The sequence below is a fragment of the Cydia splendana genome, chromosome 18 (assembly GCF_910591565.1).
Source record: "Cydia splendana chromosome 18, ilCydSple1.2, whole genome shotgun sequence".
Lineage (NCBI taxonomy): Eukaryota > Metazoa > Arthropoda > Insecta > Lepidoptera > Tortricidae > Cydia > Cydia splendana.
Window position 1 is genome coordinate 13,290,964 of NC_085977.1, and position 22,512 is coordinate 13,313,475.

Sequence of the window (22,512 nt, forward strand, 5' to 3'; positions counted from 1 at the left end):
GTTCTCACTCTACCTTTTCAACTTGTGCAACCTCTAAACGTTATTCGATTCTTTTGAAAATTGAAATAGATAGTTTTTAGTGTGGGGAGACTCCATTGGTGAGCAAAGTCAGGAAAAATATTACAACTTTTTCTTCTGCATACAAAAGTGAATCACCCTAATCTACTTATCTAATCTAAGTATAGTTCTACACAGTAGTATGTTTTTACACTTTAATTAGGCATTATAATTTACAATCCGAATAAAATGAAGTGATTCCGAGTACGGCGACTGTGAACTGTGTAATTTTTTTGTTGACCGGCGGCGGAAATACAAACAAGGCTGGAACAATGGCCGTCTTGTTTTGGTGACCGTCGCAACGTTTAATACAGTGGTTCCTAACCTGGGGGTAATTACCCCCGTGGGGGTAAAACTGGTATTTTACGGGGGTAATAAGCTAACCTAATATAACAATACAACAAACGTACACGTTTTATTTTTTATTACCATTGGGAGGAGGGGTAAAATCAGGTTCCCTAGTTAGTCATAGGGGTGACCGGACTGATAAGGTTAGGAACCACTGGTTTAATATAATATAGGCCGTTGTCCAGTCTCTCAGGACGTGAATCAGTAGCAAGTTTCCATTAAGTTAGAATTTGAAACTAATCAAAAACTCGGTAGACCATTTTACGAGTATAACTCTTTTTTTTTTTACTTTTTTTTTTCAAATTTGGTGTATCTTCATACCTTCAAAGCCTTTGAAAAATGGTAACGGAATTGAAAAAAAATCAAACAATTTTTTTCTCCTACTAAGATCGATAGCGCTCGTGATTCTGACTAAAAATAAAACTAAAAAATCAAATAATACAGTAATTTTATACATTTTGCGTTTGCGTCCAATCCGGTAGTTCTGATTTTTTGCAGACTTGTTTATGATGTTGCGCCAATGAATAATCCAAGTTTGAGACCTCGAGCGCGGAACGCAACTGACGCAACTTTGTCAAAAATCGAAAAAAATCGCGAAAATTTCAGATTTTGTTTTGATTTGGGCGATTATAACCCTAAAGGACTAGTTTTTGATAGTATCTTTTCAGGACGTTTTTAAAGTAGACTAAATTTGCTACAAGACGAGACCAGAATTATCTCTGTAGATCTAGGAGATTCCGAGATATAGCCTTTCAAAAATTATAATTTTTTGAAATTGAATTCGTTGGCTTAGTGAGTGCACTTTTGTCTCAGGGGATGCCTCTTGGCACACTATTAGATGTACAGAGACAATTCTAGTGTCGTACTGTAGCAAATTTAGTCTACTTTAAAATCGTCTTGAGAAGGTACTATCAAAAACTAGTCTTTTAGGCTTATAATCGCCCAAATCTAAAAGAAAACCGAAATTTGCGCGGTATTTTAGATTTTTTACAAAGTTGCGTTTGGCGCTCGAGGTCACAAACTTGGATAATTAATTGGGCCAACATCATAAATAAGTCTACAAAAAATCAGAACTACCGGATTTGACACAAAAGAGCCAGGTTACAAAATTGGACAGTTACTGGATTAAAAATGAAGTCGGTTAAAAAGTGTGTATTTAGATGCCCACGTTTTTAAAGTCTAAAAAAAACAATATACAGTTACTAAACATTCATAATACCACTGGGTGAAAAATGGGTTTAATTCGAAGAGGGGTTGCTTTGCATTCGTTGTTTAAATGGGGTTTACTAACTGCCTCACAAAAACTGTCACCAAGAGCACCAGGGTGGCATAACGCAAACGGAGTTTACCCTCAAGTGACAATAGCTAGTATGCGGTGCTCTATCCCGTTAGGCGGTGACGTCCCATGTTTGATATAACTTTTTGACTTACTAACTCCTGTTGAAATTTCTATGGTATGTGTAATAGACCGGGAGATAGTGACACATTTTACTGGGTCATTTGTACCGGTATGGCGGTTCGTCAGGGGTCTAAGCATGTAATGAAGGAAAGAAAATGCTATGACCATAGCGCTGGTACCGGCGGCCCAATCGCGTGGGCGTTAGTCGAACGTGTCGGATAAAATACGAGTGTCGAACGATTTGTACCACAAAAATCCTCGTATTATTCGATAGTCCATAAAAAAGAAGTAGGCGGTAGCGTAATGCCATACTTCTCCGGTGTGACTTACAGCCCGCCATACTGAGGCGAACACGTTAATAAAAAAAAAACAATTCAACCATTTGTACCAAGCTAATTTTTGCACAGGTGATCATCGCGGAACGCAACTGACGCAACTTTGTCAAAAATCGAAAAAAATCGCGAAAATTTCAGATTTTGTTTTGATTTGGGCGATTATAACCCTAAAGGACTAGTTTTTGATAGTATCTTCTCAGGACGTTTTTAAAGTAGACTAAATTTGCTACAAGACGAGACCAGAATTATCTCTGTAGATCTAGGAGATTCCGAGATATAGCCTTTCAAAAATTATAATTTTTTGAAATTGAATTCGTTGGCTTAGTGAGTGCACTTTTGTCTCAGGGGATGCCTCTTGGCACACTATTAGATGTACAGAGACAATTCTAGTGTCGTACTGTAGCAAATTTAGTCTACTTTAAAATCGTCTTGAGAAGGTACTATCAAAAACTAGTCTTTTAGGCTTATAATCGCCCAAATCTAAAAGAAAACCGAAATTTGCGCGGTATTTTAGATTTTTTACAAAGTTGCGTTTGGCGCTCGAGGTCACAAACTTGGATAATTAATTGGGCCAACATCATAAATAAGTCTACAAAAAATCAGAACTACCGGATTTGACACAAAAGAGCCAGGTTACAAAATTGGACAGTTACTGGATTAAAAATGAAGTCGGTTAAAAAGTGTGTATTTAGATGCCCACGTTTTTAAAGTCTAAAAAAAACAATATACAGTTACTAAACATTCATAATACCACTGGGTGAAAAATGGGTTTAATTCGAAGAGGGGTTGCTTTGCATTCGTTGTTTAAATGGGGTTTACTAACTGCCTCACAAAAACTGTCACCAAGAGCACCAGGGTGGCATAACGCAAACGGAGTTTACCCTCAAGTGACAATAGCTAGTATGCGGTGCTCTATCCCGTTAGGCGGTGACGTCCCATGTTTGATATAACTTTTTGACTTACTAACTCCTGTTGAAATTTCTATGGTATGTGTAATAGACCGGGAGATAGTGACACATTTTACTGGGTCATTTGTACCGGTATGGCGGTTCGTCAGGGGTCTAAGCATGTAATGAAGGAAAGAAAATGCTATGACCATAGCGCTGGTACCGGCGGCCCAATCGCGTGGGCGTTAGTCGAACGTGTCGGATAAAATACGAGTGTCGAACGATTTGTACCACAAAAATCCTCGTATTATTCGATAGTCCATAAAAAAGAAGTAGGCGGTAGCGTAATGCCATACTTCTCCGGTGTGACTTACAGCCCGCCATACTGAGGCGAACACGTTAATAAAAAAAAAACAATTCAACCATTTGTACCAAGCTAATTTTTGCACAGGTGATCATCGTCGAGCAGCCATTCATGGACATCACCATGCCATACTTTTCGGATGGTTCCAAATGCCCGCCATACCGCCGCAAGGGAGTTAATTTTTTTTTTATTGCTAAACGATTTGTACCATCTTGAATTTTTTTTTCAACACTTTCTGTGTGATCATAAATAGAAATCTCATAATGCCATACCTGTAGGAGGTGGCAAATGTGCACAATATTTTTTTTTTATTGTAAGATTTTATTCGTATTTTTGACGATTTGTACCAGTATGGCACTAATTTTTCCTGAAAGTTTAAGTTTTACCGAATATAAATCCAAAATTTCAAAGACGTAGGTGGCGGCAATCTTGTCTTATAACTATATATTATGTTGAATAATATTGTACGGCTACCACCGCTCGAACGATTTCTCGAATCATAGAGATCTCGGCTCATCGTGCTGTAAACCTCCATTCACCATTAAATTACATCAAATCTACCACTGTGTTGCCAGTAAAATGAAACGTTTTATTAATAGTAAATATATTTATCGGCGGAAGAATGCACATAAGTAAATAAATTACTACTAATTAAAAATACAATATTTAAATGCTTTTTCAAGTATGGTGCCCCTTTTTCCCCCTATTAGAAGTATGGCAAATACAATAATGGTCACATTGCATCATCTAATTTCCAAAAATCCAAATGCCATACTGGTACAAATCGTCAATTTTTTTTTTATTTTTTAAGTCTTGGCTTAAGTCTCACAGTCGTCCGCCCCGTAGTTATAATCCGGAATAATTTATTTTTAGGTATAATTGTATCCAATTAAACAGAATATGATGATGCCATGCTGTAAAAAATTATTTTACGTATTGTATAGTCGTATTTTTGAAACTTGTCGATTAAATAAGTTTTTCAAGTATGGCAGCACTTTTTCCCCCTACTATAAGTATGGCAATTATAATAACGGTCACATTTTATCAAATACTCTCCAAAAATTTAAATGCAACACTGGTACAAATCGTTTAGCAAAAAAAAAAATTAACTTCCTTGCGGCGGTATGGCGGGCATTTGGAACCATCCGAAAAGTATGGCATGGTGATGTCCATGAATGGCTGCTCGACGATGATCACCTGTGCAAAAATTAGCTTGGTACAAATGGTTGAATTGTTTTTTTTTAATTAACGTGTTCGCCTCAGTATGGCGGGCTGTAAGTCACACCGGAGAAGTATGGCATTACGCTACCGCCTACTTCTTTTTTATGGACTATCGAATAATACGAGGATTTTTGTGGTACAAATCGTTCGACACTCGTATTTTATCCGACACGTTCGACTAACGCCCACGCGATTGGGCCGCCGGTACCAGCGCTATGGTCATAGCATTTTCTTTCCTTCATTACATGCTTAGACCCCTGACGAACCGCCATACTGGTACAAATGACCCAGTAAAATGTGTCACTATCTCCCGGTCTATAAGGACACAGATACCAATATGAATACTATTTTACGTTAGTGTGCTTATTAAAAAAGTTTACAGTGTACACTTATCTAGTTGTGCTATTTAAATGATTATCGGTAAATGATATACGAGTAGGATAACCAGCGCATTAACGCATGCGGTGTCGTTACAGTTACCTAACATAAATTACTGTGTGGTCGGCTCGGCTCGCCGACTAAACCACAGCACGGGTTCCGAGACTACCGAGGCGTCGGGAGCGTTTTTGCTCCTTTATTAAATGCCGTTTTGTATTTTTATTTCCCATTTTATTACAGCTGAGTGGACTGCAATTTGTCAGGTCTGTGGTCTTATAATTAAATTAAAATTGCGAGCCGTATTAATGCTAAATACGTGGATATTTTATTGAACATTTCCGTGTTTATGATTAAATTGGCACCGGTCACTTCAAGCCCTGTTTGCTTGTGTTTAGGCCGCACACATTGCAAATTTACACACAAATACAGATTATGTTTGAGATTTTTTCCTTCCTGTTAATGTGGCAGGCCTTCTTTGTTGACATGACAGTGTGTGAACTTGCATAGGATTGGTGTACGCAATAGAATCGAGTGCGCATGTGTGCGCGGTGAGGGCGTGCGGTGCTCCAACGCCCGGCAATTACCAGGCGACCAGAAGCTAGTAGGAGCAATTGTTATTCCAACTGGCAAAGTGCGAGGGTGACAGAAGATAGTGAGAACTAGGTGTAAGAAAAAGTAAGACAAAAGTTTGTGGAGGTGCGGTCGCCGGGAAAAGTGAAAAGTTTTACAGGACACAAGATCTATGACGTTCTAATAAGTACTTATTAGAAAGGAGGAAACGTTATCCAGAAAATGTTCGTGGAAATAAGTCGCAAGGGAAAGTTTAAGTTGAATTGAAAGCTGTACGGTTACCATCAGTTTGTCACTGACATAAACGCCGTCGAGAACGTAATTTACTTTCTATACATCTCGCTCGCACTCGCATATTAGTGCAAACGGGACGTATAGAAAGTAAATTACGTTCTCGACGGCGTTTATGTCAGTGACAAACTGATGGTAACCGTACTGTTCTTTGAATCGTTGTCAGGCAAAATAGAAGGCTGTTATGTTTGATTGGTATAAATGATGTAATAAATAATACTTTATAGGTAATAAAGCCGCTTCGCACGAAATCGAGCGATCGAAATAAAATAAAAAAACCGGGCAAGTGCGAGTCGGACTCGCGCACGAAGGGTTCCGTACCATAATGAAAAAAAAAAAACAAAAAAAAAACGGTCACCCATCCAAATACTGACCACTCCCGACGTTGCTTAACTTTGGTCAAAAATCACGTTTGTTGTATGGGAGCCCCATTTAAATCTTTATTTTATTCTGTTTTTAGTATTTGTTGTTATAGCGGCAACAGAAATACATCATCTGTGAAAATTTCAACTGTCTAGCTATCACGGTTCGTGAGATACAGCCTGGTGACAGACGGACGGACGGACGGACGGACGGACGGACGGACGGACGGACGGACGGACAGACAGCGAAGTCTTAGTAATAGGGTCCCGTTTTACCCTTTGGGTACGGAACCCTAAAAATCACCTCCTAGGGCTATAACCGCGAAAATCGAAGTTCGCAAATTGCGAGCATCTTTCTTAGTCACTCTAATTACGCCTTCATTGGAGTAAAAGAATTTGCGAATTACGGTTTTCGCGGTAGGTATGTGAATAGGTAAGTAACGTGTAAAGTGATTGTGGGAACAATTTAGGAGGTAGCGGGAGAAAAGTTTGGAGGAGGCGTCATCTCATTCACTCAGCAACGTGTGAGGCAGACAACAGTCAACGTGCGGTGAGATGTTCTCAGTCATTATCTCCTGGTGTTGTCTCGGTTTGAACACGTGACTCGTTCGGGCTAAAAATTGGGTTACCAGACGCCGAACGATAAGGAGTTATTGAATTTTGCGTCCATGGTTTTTGATTGTATTGATGGTTTTTCATTTGATAAAATAAGCTGTTAACGAGTTTATTGTTAAAGAAACATTTTTTCTTATACGTAACGTATGAATCTCTCCTGCACCAATATAATTAAATGCAGTCTCTGTTTGACATGTTTCCATTTGTACATTTTTCTTTGTTTGTGCTATAAAAAATAAATCAAGCTGACGAAAAAGCGATGGCTACGCTACGTGAAACTGAAATCTCAAAAAATATGAAGTAACTATATGGAGAATGGAGAGACTGTTTTCACTTAAATAAATGTAAAATTTTGAACGTCACAGCAATGCCATGTTTTGGTACCAACAATAAAAATACGCAAAAAACTAAATTAGTTTGAACAGAGATCGTTTTTTTAATTTAGCAATTTGATATGGTTCGAAACCGGTTTTGATACGTCCTTGACTATCGTCTTCGTCTTACTCACGTTTTCCATTTCATTTCGCATGTAGTACCAATCAGCATGAGCGATCATCGAGGTCGTATTTAAATAAGATCAAAACCGAAAAAATCGATAAATCTGAATCAGGCTCCAAGTTGGAACAGTAATAATCAAAAAAGTAATTGCAAACAAATGTTCACTACTGCATTTAATGAAATAAATAAATCAGGAATCGTGCTTTTTTGCATCAAATTTTAGCCTCAGAACCGAATTAAAATCTGCAAAGGCTCTCCACCAAAGGTTTTCAAAGCAGAATAACGTAGCGGCAATATTTAAACCGTTATCATTGTTAGTACTTTGGTAATATTTTTGTAAACTGATAAAACCAAAAACAAAATACCCAAGAACAATCCTGGACCCGGGATCGGGAGACCCTGCCGAGCTCTTACACACAACCCAATAACAAAAACGGTTCTAACAAGCAATTTTCAACCCTTTCTCGAATACTTTAAGAACCATCCCATATGGAATCTTCCCGTGGTTTAGCGCTCATAGCCATGACAACGGACCAAGCGAGTTCCCAAGGGACCTTGTAAATACCGTGTAAAATGTACCAGGATAACATAAAACGCGAGGTTCATCTTGTAAGGACCGATCGGGAGATTGCGGTGTTCGCGCGATAATAATAATTGGCCCAGTCGAGTGCCCTTTTCATAAACTATTTACTTTTTTCTGGAGGTGAAACTAAGTACGTTTTTAAGTCTTTAATGCGAGATATCGAAGGCGAAGGTTTAAATTAAACACTTCAGTTGATTGCGTGACTATGTGAAGTTTATAACAAGTGAAGATTATGTACCTACCTGTATGACTGTATATGTATCTACCTGCTACATACCTACATGTGTTTTAATTAAGTTTGTACTTTGTGATTGAAGTGAGTGAAATTATTTAAACATTCAACACCCCTTGTTTCATGATTATTGTTTTATTAAACAACTTACCTACCGAGTACCCATGCACTTACAAAACACCAGTAATTAAAACAATTCGTTAAAACAATTAAAGTAATTCATACAAGATACATACATACAAGTTTGTTAACAAATGCTGAAATAAACCTTACTTATAGAGATCACTAATTTAAAACTGCCAGTCCATTAAAATTTGGACTCTATGTCCACTCTAAAAAGTACAAAATGTATTCACTTTTGATATTTGCAAATACTCGGAGTCCAAGAACGCAAGAAGGTAACATTTAGGAAGAAATATGTGGGCAGCAGTAATAGTTAATCACGAGGGATGTGTAGTCCTGGGAGATTTATGGGACATCGTCAGCTATCGGAGGAAAACATTATGTTACAAAGTAAGAGCATTGTGTGTTACCAAATGTACAAAACATTGTAGACTTGAGTACAAAAAAAAATCATAGTCTTTATGTATCTGTGTAGTTAATCGATTAGGTATTCTTTATTTGGAGGGTCGAGTCCTGGGCTATAATCGCGAAAATCGAAGTTCGCAAATTGCGAGCATCTTTCTCTGTCTGTAAAAACGAGTAAAGTTCTTCAAATTTAGCACATAATAGGTGCCCATTGGGTCGTTTTCGACCTACTGAATAAAACTCACGCTTACACATTAAAATTAGTAGAAGAGAGAGTCCGTAACGTCGGGGAGTTCAGACCAAAAACTAATTCTGGGTATATATGGGTTAGACTCAAAAGTCCGGAGTTCCTACCAACACTAACATGAACACAGGTCAGGGACCGAGCTGATCTATTTACGCAAATTCAGGAAGACTGCAGCATCGTAAAGCATGCGCGATGCTTTGCGGGTGATTAGTGTATTGTTCTACTACGAATAGGGGTGTCAATATTGCCATAATCATGTACCGTCAGAAAGTTTCCATAATTGCGATATTTTCACATAAAAAAATTCAGAAACTTCACATATGTTTTGTAACTATGGGCATCGAAATTTTCCATTTCGAGCGGCGCATACCGAAAGGGACTAGCTTTTGTGTAACAACGAGTATGACAAAGATGACTGGAATGCGGAAATTTATCAAAAATATTATATTTCTTCGTAGGGATATAAAATATAAATAAAAATGGAAGTATTTTTTGTACTTCTTATGTATGAGTATGACCTATCTATAGTTATATAATATCATTGCACTGGATTTAATTGTATCCACATCTCATAAGGATCGTTTAATATAATGGCTTATTAGGTATTTAAGATGTCGAACTTGTATTTAGTTATAGATAGGTATTTAGCGCTTAAAGAGAGTTTTCATCAACGCATTCATTAACAAACACAACAAACGGAAAAAAACCATCATTAACATAATCATCCGTTTTTTATGAACCTGTGGCAGCCCTGCGCACATGTCATGCACACACGTGCACCCCGGCTGCGCCGGAGTGTACCGAAACTACCGCCTTCGCTCTAAAGGGCGTAAGCGCAACACAGATCACAACTAGGTACCTAATAGTCTAGCCAACCATTTTTATTATGTAGAAATAGTACTTAATTTGAATATTGTAGATGATCAAGGTAGATTCTTCATAAATATTTTGAATTTGCCTTTTATTATGACGGGAAAGGGACGCACTGTCTTGAGTTTTATCTTGACTGCGACTTAGCAAAACTCGTTAATCATAATTACGAGTACTTACAAACTTTCACTGCGGAATTTATTTAAAATTAGGTTCCGAAGTTTGAAAACAGTTTGTGTGCAAAGTTTTAGCAAAATCCGTTTAGCAGTTTTTGCGTAAACCTGTAACAAACATCCAAATATGTTTCAAAATACAGACAGAAGTAGATGTCTGAAGATTATAGACAATTAATTAATGACAATGAATAACGTTCAAGATATAAGTTACTCTATTATACTCATTCACATAATGTTATAATGTCAATTTACTCCAAGACTACAAAAACTGTAGAGCAAAGGCATATATGCTTTTTTGGAATTGTGCAACAAAATAGTCCCATAGACAACTGTCAAATGCACTCAGTGGGGATTGAACAAATGTTCACACGTCTATTAATACGTTCTTTTGGCATTTAATGTCTTTGGCATAAGATTCAAATTTGTGTAAATACTTTACATGTTTGTCGTATATGTAGATGCGCCTTTTGTTAATTTAAATGCAAGTAATACGATTGGAGTTTTCTCACGGTAATTTGATACCTATGTTTCTGTTTCTTCCAAAGTTAGTTAACTGATAGTAGATAGAACCAAAAATCTAAAATAAGACTCATACAAAAGATCAAAACACTCTCATTACTTGACATAAAGTACGACCGGTCTGGCCTAGTGGGTAGTGACCCTGCTTGCGAAGCCGATGGTCCTGGGTTTGAACCCCGGTAAGGGCATTTATTTGTGTGATAACACACAGATATTTGTTCCTGAGTCATGGTTGTAATCTATGTATGTAAGTATGTATTTATCTATATAAGTATGTATATCGTCGCCTAGCACCCATAGTACAAGCTTTGCTTAATTTGGGGCTAGGTTGATCTGTGTAAGATGTCCCCTAATATTTATTTATATACTTATTTTATTTTTAAAGTATGATTTGAAATATACCTACCGGTAGAGTTAAAATAGAAGTTACGCATTTATTTTAAAACGACAAGCTGATAGGTATTGCAACTCGAAAAACTCCTTTTGCTGCAAATGCTGCAATCAGGTACAACCGTTCATTGACAGGCTCGAGCCAATCGACAAGCCGACCGTGATTGGGCCCTATTGTAGGTCGACGTCAAAGATATCTTAACACTTTTGCACCTTACTCCTTTGGAATAAGGCGAAAAATGTAGACATATTTTTGACGTCGACTGTAGGTCGGCTGTCGATAATGACCGTCTTGTTTGAGGTAGGTACATGCGTGTAAAATATCAACACCAATAACGGTTATTCATACAATGCAGGTGACGGCCGCACTGGATAGGGGAAAACAGTACGTAAGACGATGCACCCGAGATTCTTAGTAGATTTCAAGACATAACGGACAGAAGTAACAGAAGACGATGCCAACGTTTCGAATATACAAAAACAGTATCGAATAAGAGATACTTAAATCTAAGAAATACTTAAAAAATCTTATAAAACATTCAGTTATCATTAACGCAACTGTTGACCATGGTTGTAAAACTTAACATACTTGCATGGTCGTATCAAGATTGAAAAAGGCAATATGACTCCGGTCGCCATTTTGACCGACTACGGCATAGTAGGATTAGTACGGATGGTATGCTGTGAATTGCGATGTCATCGTAAAAATTACCCGAGTAAAAGGAAAATAAGATATTTTTGCGAACAATCTTAATATGTGAGGTGTACAATAAAGAGTACAATATGTATTGTACTTCAATTAAAGTTTTTTAAACAACGAGTCATCCCAGCACCTCCACCACTTTTCCACTAAATCTAAATTTTCACATTCGACTAAATCTAATTTCCAGCAGAATTGGGCATGCGGCCGGAAACCATTCCGGCATGTCCAATAAGGATTTCCTGCACCTCTGAGTAGGACCTACGGGTATGATAGGAGTACTATACTGAGGGAAAACAAGCTTCAAGAACATGTCTAAATTATACTCAAGATGACATATGATCAGTGATCGGACAAATCATCGCAAAACCATCAAAAATCATTTAATAGCTCAAAATAGGACAAGATTTATTAAACTCATATTATGTACACAGTATCTTTATAAAATTTCCAGTTTATACTCAAAATCTGCAATTCAAAATTGTTAAAAAAAAATATATCATGTTCCATACAATATTTATTTTTGCGATAAATTGTCCGAACTCTGCATACGATATATCAGGAAGCATCCCAGCATCTCCACCACTTTTAACCCTATAGTCTGGCTAACCAATTCCATCATAAAACAGGTGGAAACATAATTATGTAGGTGCGGGGGCAAGACAAGACTATGCAACGAATTCTCCGGGTATGATAGGAGTACTGCGCTTGTGGCACGCGGATGTGACGCCAAGCATCGTGAATGGCGTCGTTAGTGCGCCGGCGCCGCTGTCGGAACACTCGGAACGGAACCCGAGCGGGAAAATGGGTTTCTACGAACATGCCTGAGAAGTCTGCATTGTACACAAATCAGCGATTCCTGAAATAATTTGTTTACTCTTCATTTCAAATAAAAATTGTACAGTCATGTGAACTAACATTAAATTCGATAAAATTAGTTGAATCAGCAGGGTACGAGAAAGCATGACGTAAGAAAAAATAGAACCTTAAATATTGCCTTATTCAGGACTAAACAAATTCGAATGAGCTAACGGCTTTTTGTTGTAAGTAAGTAAATAAACATTTATTGTACGAAAAGAAAGGAATATTGGTTACATCAGATAAAACATAAACGTGTAGTACAAAGGTGAACTTATCCCTAAGAGGGATCTCTTCCAGTTACCTTATACCTATTGTTTGTGGTATAATAGACGTGCTCTTAATTTAGTATCCTTTTCTCTTTACTGGTATTTGAAGGACGATATTTAATTTGGAGACTACGTTTGTATGGAAGGGCGGTTATCCACTATAGTAGGTACTCTACACACGTGCTGTTTTACAGTTCGCACCCACTCAAACCAGCAAACGAGAACCACTCTGCCCTGGACGTACTTTCCCTAAATACCCCGATCCGAATCGTAATATAAACACAACCTTGACCGGGTTGGGATAGGCGGACAGGTTTGTCGATACTACGGATTACGAGCCTGGGGACTGTCGGGAAATTAATATACTCGTAGATAATGTGTATTTCAAAATTATTATTAGGTGCTCCTGATCACTATGTTTGCCACTTGTCCCGAGGAGTGCAAGTGGCAAACCTAGGCTAAGCAGCCAAGATGACAATTGTTGGTAAAAAATTGGCCTTTGCGTCTATTGCAGACGATTTATGGTGTAAGACATTACACCGCCTGGGACGGAATTAAGAAAACGCAGGGATGCCCAGTACCTGCATTACCCTCTCGGTTTCACTATCTTATCCCACAGGAAAGGCGAGCCAATACGTGTGGAGATAGGTCTGTTGCAGGAATCTGCCGTTTATTTCAGGTTGGACCCTACTCGCGCCTTAAGGAAACTCCATTCCGGGTTTTATTTTGGAGTATAGTTTGAATCGAAACTTAAATAATGTATGGAAATTGTTGAGTGACATTTCGTAGTATCTTTCATCCGTTACATTTTTCTTTCATATCGTTTGGCGTTTGTGGCAATGTACAGTCGACGTCAAAGATATGTTTACACTTTTGCACCTTACTCCTGCTAAGGCGACAAATGTAAACATATATTTGACGTCGACTGTATAATTATCATCTTGTCCGTACGTAATTTTGTCCCTTAAAAAAGTGGCCCACAGTTTACCAGTTCGCCGGACGATATCAGCCTGTCAGTTGTTCGGAGCTGTCAAATTTTGCATGTAACTGACAGGCCTATATCGTCCGGCGAACTGGTAATCAGTGGGCCCCTTTAGTTACAAATGTATCGATGTTTTTCCTGACCGTACGCCGCCCACGCCAGTTTATCGAGCATTAGTGCAATGCCTATTCCCACACTCGCTGCCTCATTAACGAGCCACGATTTAAAACACGACTTCTCCGAAACACGGGCGGTCTCCCGAATCTTACAGGAAAATCTCGGGCCATTCATAAAACTCGGCGAATAGGCTAATTGCTTGATACCTAGGTTAAATCGGCTTTTTATGCTAGTGAAAACGATAAGACCGGTTGATTCTTAACCTTTCAGTGACAAGGGTCTTTACAAAATTACATGTTTTGCTAGAGAGCACCACTGTTTGGAAATAATACTATCTCGAATAAAGTCAACAGAGGGTTGTTCTGTTCATAAATTAGCACTCCAGGGACTATTAGTATCCATTGGATTAGACGGAGAAGTATAGTTAAACGTATGTAGCTTCGGAATAAAGAGTGAAATAGGTAGCTAGTACTGAGTAAGTTGTATGTAGACGAACTACGGATTCTATTAAGGAGTTACGCTGGAGGTGCAGGCTTATCATGCCCGCTTAGTCTCACAAAAGATATGATGGCGGAAACTGTGCGAAGTGGTGAAGAAAAGGTCGGAAAGTGGACACGAAGCTCTAAAATAGTATCTGGAATGAACCCGGTTAAACGCAAGATGAGAGAGATAGAAAGTAGCAGGCAAGTAGAAGGACAAAACCGAAAGAATAGTCGCTTGGTATTTTATATAGGATGCCATAGATATTCATTTAAGTACGTAAGTATGCATAAAAAGTGAATCTTCTCTACTTTTTAAATAATTCTTATTCTGTGGTATAATATAATGATAGTCAGATTATGATAATGATAATGGTAAAGAATAAGAAACAAGACGTTGATCGTCTGCTCGCTGTGCGAGTCTTATGATAATAGAGATAAATGAAAAATGGAAGCTCCTTATCGCTTCTCCCATATTTTCTAAGAAATAATAACGCCCGTACCAGGATACTAGGGGTCGTGAAGATGTTATTTTTAGCAATCCATCATCACTCCTACCATGCCGTCTTTAAGTTAACTGACTAATTTGAATCCTTATTGCATTGAGATAAGGTGCACAAAGGTCAGGTACATTACTGTTGGGGTAATTTGTCAGGGCCACAAGGCTCAGATTATGGTTGCAATGTGGTGCCAACTTGTTGCTGAAAGATTTACGATGTACTCGCAACATTAGGTCCCAACTTACTATTTATATAAGACTAGCTTCTGCCCGCAACTTCGCCTGCGTGGAATTAAGATAATAATTGATAAAATAAAAACTATCCTCTGTCCTTTCCCGAGCTTTAAACTACATATCTCCATAGCAAATGTTATTGAAATCGGAGATATAACAGACAGAGTTACTTTCGCATTTTACAAAAGTAGGACTTGTAAATTAGGTGTAAATAGGTAATAATCTTATTGTTTTATGTTAATTAAAGAGAAGCATGATACCAATTCAATTACTTATTATGTATTTGAATATTGCAATAATTAAGCAGGTATTGTAGTTTTTGTAGTACATTCGATATCGTCAGGTGACAACCAAAACTCACTAATTACCTAGGTTCATAGTCATAGTGAGCCATATTAGTAGGTAATTAGTGAGTTTTGGTTGTCACCTGACGATATAGGTCACTAATATCTAAGCATAAGCAAGCAAGGCAAGGTTAGCTGAAATGCTGGAAGATATCCCTTAAAGGGATAAGTTCCCCTTTGTACACATTTATTATTTTACTACTACTGGTACAATTTTAATGAAGTTAATGGCCATCCAAAATTTTATCCTTTTATTTTATTTTCTTATGGGGAACTATTAGGGTTATGCAGTGATAATGAGGCTAGAATCATGTTTCTTTCAATCATGGTTCGTTAAAGGGTTAAACGCTAGTTATCTGACTCATAAGTGTTTGTGGGAGTCTGTGACCGAAGGAAGAAACTATTCCAACTGGTTTTGACATAGGGGTAGCAGAACACCTAAGGATATGATCACACCTCAGAAATCTAAATGTCTACACAGACTAAGACTAAACTAACTTGTTCGTACCTACGCTACTAGGCTCCCAGACTCGCCTGGAGGTCCACAAGCACTAGACTCGGAATACAAGCACTACACACACTCGCAGGACTCACACATTAGACCAGACATTGGCAATTTACGCAAGCGCGGATGGGCAGCAAAAAACTTGGCGCGTAAGTGTACATAGTGCCGGTTTCATTGAGCTTAATACTCATAATAATAATACTATATAGCTTACTAGCTCCTGCCCGCGAGTTCGTCTGCGTCGAATTAGTATTTCCATAGAATATTCCACCATTATTCTTTCCTTGCGAAGTCAAACTACACGCTCTTATGGCTCTACTAATACAAATAGATTGTATCAGATATTTTGTACGCCTCGGTGTACAATATATTATTGTAGGTGACTATACCTACGTGAAATTAAAGCTAAACCCGGAGTAACAGATGAGAACAACCTTCTCGAACTATACGCGCTAGCGAAAGGGGTGCTTTCAACTTTCTTGAAGTCATTTATTGTCCTATTGTCTAGAATACATACAGTCACAGAGTATGAACAATTGAACATGCCATTTAACCAGCTAGGTTATGAATGTCGTAGCTTTAGAAATCAATTTCGAATTTTGTTAGGAAATAAGTTGCACCAAAGAGAATTATTTGGTTACACTAAGCTACAGAAGCAGCTTCTAATGCTGCTGTGAATACAATCTCACAAATTGTGAATTGTGAGTCACAATCAACAAGTAGGTAGTATAATAGTAGTAGTAGATATGTAGTAGTAGTAAAACACTTTATTGTACAAAAAGAAACATAAAACATGAAAGAACACATATCATTAGTACAAAGGCGATCTTATCCCTTTCAGGGATAATTAGTTCCTTCATCTAATATTATGGGATACTTTCATACCAATCGACCTGTCCCACGGTAAGCTCAATAAGGCTTGTATTGCTGTGCGTTGTTCTTGGAACTATTATTACATTATCATATTAACCAATATAAATAAATATAGGTACATTCTATCGAATAAAATATCTCAGCCCCGACCAAAGTTATTTTATTTTAGCCATGGATACTCGTATACGTATAGATATTTCCGTCAGGTATCGTCTTGGGTCGTCCCATTCGTTTTTCGTCAAGTTCTTAAATTAGTCCTATTCTGCTTTCGTCACTCATTCTACATTGAAAGCCACCGACGATTGTGACGAATGTAGAATGAGTGACGAAAGCAGAATAGGACTAATTTAAGAACTTGACGAAAAACGAATGGGACGACCCAAGACGATACCGTCCGTCAGATCTAGAGATAATATATGTGATATATGTCTGTCAAACAAACCTGTCAATAAATGATGGAATTAGAAAAATGTTTTTATGTATTATGTATGTAGTAGATCTGTCCGCATGGCATCATTGACACCAATTTTACGAAGCACTATCCAAGTACATACGTTTAATCCTGAAGGGACCTTAAAATGTCCGTCACACACCCACTTTTACCCCATACGAGTCCGTCCGCCTAACAAGAAACCGGAGCTGACGCCAGCAACAAACGGGACCGGCGTCACAAAAACAAACAACCGCCGAAATTGAAAGCGAAATCACAACGAACCCGACTCAGGCGCAGGACGCGTTCCCAATGGTTAGCGAGTCGACCGCTCTGGCGAACCTGTGTATATCAATTTTTGAAAATCGAAATGAAACCAAGAAAACTCTGCATATGGTTTTCATGACTCAACATTTGAAAGAACACATAGAGCAATTAAGAAACGCTATAATAATTGGGACCTCAAAATTTCTACGCCATGTCACAATTGTTTGCAATGGGGTTGGCAACTGTCAATGTCAAAGGTATTTATAGATTTTTTTTATACATACATACATATAATTTAATATAGTAATAAAAATCATAAAAGGTTTTTATAGGTGGTACCAGCATAGGTTCGTGTCTCTATGTGATTGGATTTAAAGAGCTAGTCCATGCCATAAAAAAGAGAGAAAAAAACAAGAATTTGACACTATTCGTAGCATTGACAGGTAAAACCAATATATGGCGCCATCTGCCATCTGTAACATACCTACTTCGGCCATTGGAAAACACACCTTATATAGGGGTTGCTTGGATAATTTTATTTCGACTTCTTTACATTAGGTACCTACCAGAGCGCACATAATTCGGTCGTCTTACTTTTTTTAACTACAAGTTTTGTCGAGTCGCCTCAATGAATTACGCACCAATATCTACCATGCAATGATGATATTAAAAAGTTTCAAAATATGCGTTCTGTAGGTATCGATTACTTTTATTATGGAATTTTTGTATATCTGGCTTGTTTTTATTAGCATCAGCAGTGTAGAATTGATTTGAGTAAGAATTCCCCAAAAAATTCGTATCTCATCATTCGACTCGCCTCGCCTTGTGTACGAGTATACTATTGGAACACTCCAGGCTACTGTTCGCAAAAACAATACCGTATTATTTAAAATTAAACTCAATCCTAATGGGATTAGAATAAGTTTTAGCTTGTAGCGAGTTAGGGTTTGCAGTTATCTAAATCTTTAAACGTTTAATTATACGAAGCTTGTTCAGGGTTGCCGGACAAAGGATGTGCTGATAACGAGGCTAATTTTATATTTTAAGCGGTTTTTTATATCCCAAATACTAAACTAAAATAACGGTTGTCAATCTACTATGTACATACCCAATCTGTTGGGTTTTGAACTACAATGATAGTTGGATTGAGCAGATTGGGTAGCGATTGCAGATTGGAAAATTAGACGGAGTGTGGTAAAAATTATATTTACATATAAATACGAGTATAAAAGTAATCAAAGATTGGCATTTCGATGAATTAAGTGCTTGATAGAAAATTAACAAAGCACACAGCTATCGATAATGCGTTTAACCACTATTTTGGAGTCAACGGCCGGTAGTCCACGTGCTACCTGTAGAGTCCAGCTATTGCTTTACAAGAGCTAATAAAATCACCGTACACTGTCTTGTACTAACCGTACAATTTTAGTCGTCGTATTTTCTCCTAATACCTTGATACCAGCGAAATAGTCCCACTTGACTGAAGCAGGCATGGCTCACTCCGCGATTTCGTCGCTTTGCTACAGGTAGCTAAAAGTACATCCGTTCCATCACACCAATTTTGGTGGCTAGCCATAAGCCGCGCGTGGCGCTGTCGCCACCTAGCGACCATATCTGTCCTGATCGTAACAGACGCGTTTTGTTAGAGAGTGAGTCTTCTGTACCTAGTACTATTATTTATTCTGTGACTGAAGCCATAATTTTAAAAGAATGAATGCACACAGCCCTATTCAAACTTACAGTGAAATCAGAACTAAATGACATCATTTATACATCATTCTGATGTCAGTGTACGTTTGACTCTTTTGGAATGAAGTAAGACCATTGGCGATTTTTAAGGGGCTACCCGAAGTTTTCATCGGTTTTTGAAAAGTTTTGAATCGTATCTCCTTTTTTGCACTACAGATAGAATTATTTAAGACGGTTATCGGTTTTTCAATCTTTTATCTCCGGTTTTGTCCACCGGATTTTTTTAAACATTGTCTAAAAAAACACTTTTTTCGTATCTAGTTTGCAGTGAATGATCTTACATGTACGAAATCTACATATTTGGGTTCGTCTTTGACGTCTCGAAAAGCGTGTCCAGGATTTTCATTTTAAACTAATTAACACAATAATTATGGCCAGAAAATTCATTCATCAGTGGCAAAGTACCTCCATCTCATGAGTACCAACCCTACCCTTTCTTCTCGTACAAAACCAGCAATGAATGAATGCATGAAGCGACAGAATTCCACCGTAAAGGAACAATAGTTTAGTTTTAATCTTGCCTTTTTATTTTTTTGACTTGGATCCAGTTTACCTCCCCCTTACCCCTGACGGCCCACTGCGAACATCGAAAGTCGAAATTTCGCTTTCTGCCTCTCTGTCGCTCTTGCATACGAGAGATAGAGATCACAGACTAACGAACGTAGTTGTTCGCGGTAGGGCCGGTAGGCCTTCGGCCGTCGGCTGACACGACAACTAAGTATAGCAATTTGCGTGAGATTCGGATCTGCGTAAAGTACCATTAAAGTTTGATGTAACTACATGTCGGTTAAAGTTTTGGTCTCATAAAGTTTTTTTTTGTTATTAAATTGTTAGTTTTTTTTCTCTGGAAATCATTTATTTACAAACAAGATATATACAGTGATATTACTAAAATAAATTAATAACTAGCTTAAATCTAAAATAGGCCCTTGAGGCATTGTACCAAGGATGCTGGCGGCATTTCCTCGCTGTATCGCAATGCTGATACGATGTGCGAGGTAGCCTCCAGCTCTTCGGTCACCAGTCAAATTGTTAGTAAGTTAGTATTTAACTGTAAGTAATTTATAAGGGTTTTGCACCTTCATCCATTCATCCAGTCTAGCTAGGCAAAGAATAAAGATATAAAAGATTTGTTAGCAGAATCGCGAATTTGTTGTTTTGGAATGAGTGCTTAAGTACCTACGAGTGCGGATTCAATGAAGTATTCTAAGATTGAACAACGAGCGAAGTGAGTGAAGGTAGCGACAAAACACGAGACACCAAATTAAATTTACTGAAAATAATCTGTGCATCAGCTGCTACTTATGTTACTTTCTTGTAATATAGGTAGTCGTATCTACGCAGATCATTTTTAGTATTTTATTTTATACGTATTAAAAATTCCCGGAAATTATTTTATCGTCTACAAATTATAGGTTCTTACGACTCGGAGCTCGTACTGATTATATCCGAACTTAAAATATGAATTGAGTAACTTAATAATTTAAACATATTTTTAAGTGATTTCGGTGAAAAGATAACAACGGTTTTAAAGACCTAAGCTCGCTCCCTAAGATGTGCAATAACTAATTAGAATTATGTTGTAAACCAATAAGTAATTTGATCGTAAATCAAGTGATGCATTGAACGAAATCTTTACTTTGACAAGGTTTCACGCCATTGCCCGCCTTAAGCGTGTAAATTCGCGAAATTGCTTTTCGTAAAAGTAATAAACGGGGTGAATGAACTGTCATTAATTAGACTGAAATAGAGGATTGTAACAAACTATAAACACAGTAAATTTATCTTGAGATCATAGGCTGGGTGGTATTAAAAGTTTTACGATAACATTACAACTAGAAAATGTTTTTGCTAAAAAGTTTGTTTAAAGAAGTCAAAAATACGATACCTATTCGAATGTACGGTCCTTATAAATTACGAGATATGTACCTACCTACTAATTACAGTAGGTAACCAAATAACTTGATTGCGTACTCATTTATCTGAGGTCGATTTAAAGCTACAAAACCTCTAACACTAGAGAACCTTAAAATGCCAAAAATGGATAAGAATAATTAATATACCGACCTACGGATTCCATAATAATTAATAACGTAGGTACAGTCACCACGCAGGATTGTTATGCAATTTAGGGTTCTTGCTAAATTGGAAATTCTATAGCGTAAGTATTGAACAACCATATTAGCTAGGACCCTAAATGGCGCAACAATCGCGGAGATTGATGGTATTTCATTAATAGTGCTATATTGTTACTAAAGTACATTATTTTATTTAAAATTGCAATTATATTAACGCCTTTCACAATCTTATGTGCAATCAACACTTCCAATTACCGTTGCTTTTTGAAATAAAACAGGAACTTGATAGTAACAACGATCATTTCAAAAACTTTACATTAACTTTGTTATTCTGAATTAAATTCTTATTTCATTATCTATATTATTGTTATATGGGTATTATGTAAAATAAATTGTAAGGGCTGGATTGGAACCAATTATATATCGCGCACAAATCCATTACAAAAAATGCCGGTAGCGGTAATGAAGTTCAGGACATTAAAAATACATAATTCATCAAAAAATCATTAGCCATTTTTTAACTATTTTAAAACAATTATCCGTGATTTCTAACTACATTTTTTAACAATTTTAAATATTGTTTTAAAATGTGATTTCTAACTACTACTTATCGTGGCAAAGTATACTTCGGGTTAGTTGCAGATAAATATTTAAATACAAGTATTCGTTCATTAAAAAAAGACGCACGAATTCCCTACCCGAAAATGCAACTTTAAATTATTCAAAAACCAATTAAATAACCAATTACCTACGAAAAATCACCACCAAAAATTCAAGCATTCAAAAACCACCACCAATAAAAAAACTTAATCCAAAACTTACCTCAAATTAAAACACCCCATATTGAGCCTTACAGCATGCCAAACACACACACACTCACTGTCAGTTCGTACACCCTGCGCGCCGGCGCGCCTTAAACTGACTAGTGGCTGGAACCGGCGCTCGCGCAGCCTCACATCCCCACTCCTGAAAACCGCCACTGAATGAGCTTTCGGGGCGGTGATGGCCACGTGACTGATAACTTAGCTGGATTACGTGGGTTGAAGTGTAAGGCATTAGAGTTACAATGTGAGGGACTGAAATGTTATCTGAAAGCACATGGCTTTGCCTCTTTCTCTAAACATTCATATTTATGACAAGAAATTAATCAACAAACACGTAGAATGGAAGCGCGTTTTATAAACTGTTTTTATAAAATGCACTTTATAATAAGTATTGACTATAGTTCGTTTTTTTAGCATTAGAAAGAAGGTACTTA

General features: G+C 37.5%; 1 protein-coding gene across 1 annotated transcript in view; it reads right to left on the minus strand.

Moving 5' to 3' along the window:
* LOC134799147 (papilin) overlaps positions 1–22,206 on the minus strand; it is a 167,248-nt gene extending 145,042 nt beyond the window's left edge. Inside the window, exon 1 of the mRNA XM_063771554.1 lies at positions 22,077–22,206. Within this exon, the coding sequence (XP_063627624.1) occupies positions 22,077–22,096 (20 nt within the window). The 5' untranslated portion in view covers positions 22,097–22,206. The remainder of the gene's footprint in view (positions 1–22,076) is intronic.
* Positions 22,207–22,512: the final 306 nt, after the last annotated feature.